The sequence below is a fragment of the Pyrus communis genome, chromosome 11 (assembly GCF_041283825.1).
Source record: "Pyrus communis isolate YQ-2024b chromosome 11, ASM4128382v1, whole genome shotgun sequence".
Taxonomy (NCBI): Eukaryota; Viridiplantae; Streptophyta; class Magnoliopsida; order Rosales; family Rosaceae; genus Pyrus; species Pyrus communis.
In genome coordinates this window covers 28099343-28106627 of record NC_142575.1, presented here as the reverse complement: position 1 = coordinate 28106627, position 7285 = coordinate 28099343, and the positions used below count along the sequence as shown (strand labels likewise).

Genomic DNA, 7285 nt, shown 5'->3' with positions numbered 1-7285 from the left:
TGATGGTAAATATGGTTCGGTCATTAGAATGTCGAACTCTGAAACTCACTTGTGAATATCCAATCATAAAATCACTCGGCGTTCAATGTGCCGAATATTGCAACTCGTAACACCTTACTTCGCCGAGAAGGCTACTAAAATGACCTCTACCAATAAGGATTCGAAAAACAGTCTTGACCGAGACTTGGATAAATAACCAGTTGGCCTCGACACAGTGCTGTTTATCCAAACTGAAGATGCTCCGGGAACGGCTGATTCTACTACAATAGTGTTGTTTATCCAAACTGAAGATGTCACTGGTTGCCTTCACAGTGCTGTTTATCCAAATTGAAGATGTGTTGGCGGAAAACGAAAATAAAAATTCTCAAAATGTTTGAGAGGTTTGCGCAGGGCAATTGTGTGTTGATTTGGAGGAGCCCTGAATGATACACTTTGCTCTCTATTTATAGCCACAAAACCTCCTCAAGATCAAGTCGAAACCATATTCGAACTGGGACTTTTTTTTCCAACTTTATCTCGACTAATCCTATTCCTATTTGGACTTTGAACTCACCCTCATTTTAAGGCCGTATTCATTGTCGGTCAAGAATCCGTATTGCACTAGGCTTCCTTATCGTATTGGGACTTCTTCGACCCATCCGCTCATCCAAACTACTATTTCTTGCAATAGGACTCGATCACCTTTTCTGAACAGCCCAGGGCCACTAGGCAACCCATAATATATTTGGAAAAGCTTTGGGCCGAACCTAAGCTTGGCCCAAAATATTATTTTGGGCCCAAACAACAACATCTTTAAAATATTTCAATTTCATACATTTAGTTATATTTCTTTTTAGTTTCATACATTCGTTAAAAAATTTGTTAATAACCGTTAAGTGATGACGTGGCAAATATAAGATCCATATTTGTGCTGACATAGATGCCAACTTTGCACCCTGTGAATTAAAAATAAATAAAAAAAGATTAGTGGATAAAAAAATCAATTTAGATTATAATTAAAAACTAAAAAAATTTGAAAAAAGGATCTGGGCAAAACTTGCCCCGATAACCCCATCTCTTCCTCGACTCCATCCCATTTCCTATGTGGTTCTCCGCAACCAAGAATTTGATTCTTGGTTTGGGACGCTTCTTCCGTCGCCGCCTTCTCCTTGATTCGACTCCATCCCCATCTGCATGTTCATCTCCAACAAGTCCATCAACGACATCCTTATCGGCTTTGCCGTCCTCGACGCCGCACCCATCTCTATCGGCAACATGTTATTTCTCGTTTCTTCTCCCCCTTCGTTGGCTTCTTCCGTCACAGACGATGCCAACGCGGCAACCTCTTGCACTACTACAGCTTCCCGCACTGACAACGATCCATCCTCGTTAAGCATCATCCTTAATCGCCGTCTTGGTGAGTCTTTCGTGACCTCATTGGCCGCGAACTGCACGGAGCTATAGCACGAGAACATCAAGGTGAGGGGTTGTCCACATCCACCTCGTCGAACGAAATCGAGGTGTTGGGGCTGAACCGAGTGCAGGCCTGCCGCCGGATCTGCCTTTCGCCCTACTGAGTCATGTTGAGATCGAACTCAGGTTGACGAAATGGACCTTGCTGCGAGCGAGTTGTGAGATCGTGGGTTCTGGTGGTGGTGATTGAAAGTGTATAGGAGTGTGAACTAATGTAAAGGACTGGGTTATTGGGACGACAGCCAAAAAAAAAAAAGAAAATTCCTTTACCAAGCTGTCCAATCCTGTTTTCAAATTTTTAAGTTTTTAATTATAAAAAAATTGATTTTTTTATTAAATAATACTTTTTTATTATTTTGTATTCACTTGGTGCAAAGTTGGCATTCATGTCAGCACAATGTGAACCTTACATTTGTCCTGTCATCATTTAACAATTAACTTAACTGATTTTTTAACAGATGTATGAAACTAAAAAGAAATATAACTAAGTATATAAAATTGAAGGAGTGTGCTATCCACACACCTCTTTTTACTTCTTACACATCCTTTGTTAATTTCCATCATTTGATCTTCTTCAACTCATCCGATCCGACGGTTGAAAATTAAAAGGGTGTATGAGAAGTAAAAAAATGTGTGTGGATATCACACTCTAAAATTGAAATATTTTAAACATGTTATATGAGATTGCAATTGATCTCATACTTGAAGAGGTAAAATATAATTTACTTAAGAAATTATTGAACATGACTAACTAGCTACACGGATCGAGATCTCGGCGTATCGATCATAAATATATTTTGACAAAAAAAGATCATAAATATAAATGAAATAAATGTGTGTTCTCAAAAGCATTTGCTGCATGTGGCCACTAGTGGCAGCGTCTCCATTATTTATCACGTGAAGGTTATCCTTTGTCAGCCAACTACAATTTGTCAATTATTTGCCTTGATTTATTGTTCTTTTGCTTTTGTTCGTCAATTCTGAAAATCGTGCTTACCAGAATAATATACTCCTGTACAGGCAAATAGACAATTGCAGAAGATAAAAACAAATGATAACTGAAAAGGCTGTTGGAGTGAATTAGGATATACGGTTATTTCTATTTGAACAACCTAATATTAGGATATAGGGTTATTTCTAGCTTCATTTGTAGATGAAATATGTTGAAAGAGTGAATTTGACGTTGGAAAAATAAGGTATTTTGTATGTGTTTACAAGTTATTGGATTAATTCTGTATATTGTCAATTAGTTTTGTGATGTAATCTCAACTTACTCTAAACTTAGTACGGCTTACTTATTTCGTGGTTTAACCCAATTCACCACTTGTATAATTGGTTGAAAGGATGTCGGATAGTATGTAAACCTTAACATCAACCAGTCCCTATTTCATTTGCGAAGTACAAAACCTACTAGACATTGGCCGACTAATTTTTCTTTCGATTTGTAACTCTTGATTTAATCCTTGTTTTTTATATTTATTATCAAAGTAAATTCAATTACCCAGAAAACATACATATTTGGAGGCCTAGATACACTTAAAACAAAGATACAAGATAACAAACCTCAAAGCAATACCAATATAATTTTAGACGGTGGGATTTATTCTACTTATTATACTGACAATATGATTCAGACTGTATGTTTGACACATGTAAATTTGATTTAAAAAATAACTGGGTCGGTCTATTCTATGGCGAAGCATCCAAAGTATAACTGCACACTCTAACCTTAACTCGCTTATTACTTTGGTCAAGTTAGCACATGATATGAGATTCAGTATGTTGGTGGATCCTACCTATATTAGAGAGATCGTCCAAATGTTATATGTGGAAAATGTGGTAAGTGTAACATTATTCTGATCTCTTGTGCAACACATGTGAATCCTACCTCTTTAGAAAGTTGATACAAAATATAAAGGGATCTTTTGATATAGGCTCCTCAGTTTTGATTTTTTTAGATCAAACATCCACGTCTTTTAGTGATATGATTAAACTTTTTTTTTGTAATAATTTTGATGCTATATGCACATTATATTGTAACAAATTTCCTATAATCTAGCCTTCTAATTGCAATCTCATCTGTTAGAGATAATTGTAAAGAAAAACAAAAAAAGTTGGTTAGATTCAATTTATTTTCACAATAATGCTACAATTTAGCAATAATTATCTACGATTTAAGATATTTTCTTTCCAAAATAGTTTAAAATATTTTTAAATCCCACAAAATCAAACGTACTGAAATAAGTTTTTCTTTTAGTGCGTTAAGAGAAAATAGGATTGAGAATAATATAAACGTACCAATACACAACGTGTACAAAATAAAACGTACCAAAATAAAATTAATGTACCAATATTAACAATATGTATAAAATCAAACGTACCAAAATTGCAAATAAACATACCAATTAATGATTTTTGTAAATTTAAACGTACCCAGAGACGGATCTACAGAGGGTCCTGGGAGGTCCCAGGACCCCTCGGCCATCCTAAAATGTTGCTAGAAATTTTCCGCAGGACCCCTCGTACTCGAACACGAGACATGTGCAGGCTGTCTGTGTTGCTGCAGCAGCAGGTTGCAACTGTTGCAGGTTGCAACGCAGAAGAAGAAAACAGGGGAGAAGAAAGAAAACAGGACATTAAAAAAATTAGTCCAAAACGCAGTGTTTTGGCCTTTTTTTTTTTTTTTTTTTTTTTGTTAAACCAATGAAATCAACGTTTGAAATTGGTCCACCAAGGCACCGATTACATATTCTTTTTGAAGGGCCATCTTTCCTGTTGTCCCTTTCACTTCCCTTTCCCCGTTCCTTCCACTGCTTTTCCCCCAAATCCCCCCATCTTTCTTATATTCACCCAAAACCCTAAATTTCTAATCCCACCCAATCCAATATTATAATTACATTACTCCAATATTATACCTCCACTTGTTTCAATTCTCCAAGCCACCACTATTTGGTTCCAAATTCAAGTAAGTTTTTTGGTATTTTAATCTAATCTCAATTAAATTATATTAGATATTGGTGGAGATTTTTAGTCTATTATTGATATGATTGTTGATGTGTTTTATGTTTGTATACTCATTTTATAATTGAAATTTAGATGGAATTTTTGTTTATTGGTTGATTGGTATATGTTTTGTGTTTTTGGTTAAATGTGTAGTTTAGAAATAAGAAATATGGAAAGATTTTTCAAGCCAAAGCCAATAGCATCATCTACTTGTTCGGGTAGTTCGAGCTCAAGACAAAATGAGTGTGACATTGATTTTAATAATCTTGAGAGAGACCCGGGAAAAAGAATTCGAATGAATGACTATCCTTCTAATATTCAAGATGAGGTCCGCAGAGCATATTTGCAAATGGGACCTTGTAGGCCTATAAAGTATGAGTTCCCATACACTTTGCATGCAAAGAAAAAACGACGATTTGTTGTTTCGTGGTTTGAAGAATATGATTGGTTGGAGTATAGTATATCTAAAGATGCGGCATTTTGTCTTCATTGCTATCTCTTTAAAATCAACTTTTCACAATTAGGAAGCGATGCCTTCACTGGGGTAGGCTTTAAGAAATGGAAGAATGCAAGAGAATGTTTTGACAAACATGTTGGTCCTATTGGTAGTTTCCACAATAAAGCTAGAGAAGCGGCTAGTTATCTAATGAACCAAAAGACACATATTGAAGCAGTTGTGATCAAACAATCAGAAGAAGAGTGTATGAAATATCGTCTTTGCTTGAATGCATCAATAGATTGCACTAAGTTCTTGTTGCGACAAGGCCTTCCTTTTCGTGGCCGTGATGAAAGTGTCACTTCGAATAATAGGGGGAATTATTTAGAGCTCTTGCAATTCCTTGCAAATCATGATGAGAAAATAAAGGAAGTTGTGTTGGAAAATGCTCCGGGAAATCTCAAGCTAATAGCTCCTTCAATTCAAAAAGATATTGTCAATTCATGTGCCTTCGAAACTATTAAGGCTATTATGAAAGAAGTGAAAGAGAGTAAATTCTTTTCTATAATGGTAGATGAATCACGTGATATTTCAACAAAGGAGCAAATGGCGGTGATTTTGCGTTATGTGGACAACAAAGGTCAAGTAATTGAAAGGTTCGTGGGAGTCCAACATGTTACCGAAACAACTTCAAGTAAACTAAAGGAGTCCATTGATGAGTTCTTGAAACTACATGACTTGAGCTACTCCAACCTACGAGGTCAAGGTTATGATGGTGCGAGTAATATGAGAGGTGAGTTCAATGGCCTTAAAAAAAAAATTTTGGATGAAGAAAGTTGTGCATTTTATGTTCATTGTTTTGCTCATCAACTACAATTAGCTCTTGTTGCCGTAGAAAAGAAAAACTCCGATGTTGCCGCTTTTTTCACATTGACTAATAGTTTGGTAAATGTTGTTGGATGCTCATGTAAGCGTCGTGATGCACTTAGAGAGAAACAACAAGAAAATCTCTTGAAAGCTATTGAAAATGATTGTCTTGAAACGGGGCAAGGGTTAAATCAAGAAACTAGTCTCAAACGTGCTGGGGATACACGGTGGAATTCACATTATGGTGCTTTGATTAGTTTGATTACAATGTTCTCATCTGTGGTGGATGTGCTTGACATGATTGTTGAAGATTGCTACAATGATAGTGTTGGTGAAGCAAAAAGGTTATTAAAAGATTTACAATCTTTTGAGTTTGTGTTCCTCCTCTTTTTGATGAAATCCATATTAGGAGTTACAAACGATTTGTCACAAGCATTGCAAAAAAAAGATCAAGAGATTGTGAATGCAATGGCTTTAGTCAAGACATGTAAAGAACAACTACGTTGCATGAGGAATGATGAAAATTTTGATCTTTTGGTTGATAAAGTATCATCTTTTTGTGTTGAACATGAAATTGAGGTGCCTAATATGGATGATTTATATGTCATTCAAGGGAAGTCATTGCGTAAGGCTCCAAGAAAGACCAATCATCATCATTACAAAGTGGAGCTCTTTTTCGAGGTCATTGATTTCCAACTTACAGAATTAGATGATCGCTTCGCTGAAGGTAATACCGAATTGCTTATTTGCTTGGCATGCTTGAGTCCGAATGATTCATTTGTAGCTTTTGATAAAGAGAAGCTTGTTCGCCTTGCTCATATGTATCCTAAAGATTTCACGGATCGAGATAGATCGGCACTTCAAGATCAACTTGATATTTACATTCATTTTGTGCGTTCTGATAATGATTTTTCTCAATTGCGGGGAATTAATGAGCTTGCTAAGAAAATGGTGGAGAAAGGGTTGCATCGAACATTTGCATATGTATATTTGCTTGTTCAGTTGGCTTTGGTTTTACCGGTTGCAACTGCTTCAGTGGAGAGGGCATTTTCCGCTATGAATATCATTAAGGGTCCACTTCGCAACAAAATGGGAGATCAATGGTTGAGTGACAGCTTAGTTGTTTACATTGAGAAAGATGTTTTTTCATGTATTGGTAATGAAGCTATCATGGAACATTTTCAGACCATGAAACCTCGTCGTGGACGCTTGAATTAGGATTTTATAGCTTGTAATATTGTTATGCAAATGATTTTTGAATAAAATGTATTATATTTAACTTTTCAATGTTATTTTTGTCTATAAATTTTTTAACCTTTACTATTGGGACCCCCCGAGTTTAAAATCCTGGATCCGCCACTGAACGTACCTGCATATAATATATACGTAATGTATTGTACCTAATAATAATTCATCAACAACTATACTTAAAAAAACAGCAAAAAAAAAAAAATCACAAAAAAATTGAAAAAATTACACGGAGCTTTTATGTTGATCACCAACTATCTTGAAAAAAAAAACCATTTG

The 7285-nt window shown here is 35.7% G+C and overlaps 1 protein-coding gene across 1 annotated transcript; it reads left to right on the top strand.

The window, feature by feature from the left end:
• The first annotated feature begins 4129 nt into the window (after nt 1-4129).
• On the top strand, nt 4130-7045 carry LOC137737320 (uncharacterized). Its single transcript, XM_068476763.2, has one exon. The coding sequence runs from the start codon at nt 4601-4603 to the stop codon at nt 6974-6976; it is 2376 nt and encodes a 791-aa protein (XP_068332864.2). The 5' UTR covers nt 4130-4600; the 3' UTR covers nt 6977-7045.
• Nucleotides 7046-7285: the final 240 nt, after the last annotated feature.

Coding starts and splice junctions, on each gene's coding strand:
- LOC137737320 (XM_068476763.2), top strand. CDS start 4,601: ATGTGTAGTTTAGAAATAAGAAATATGGAAAGATTTTTCAAGCCAAAG.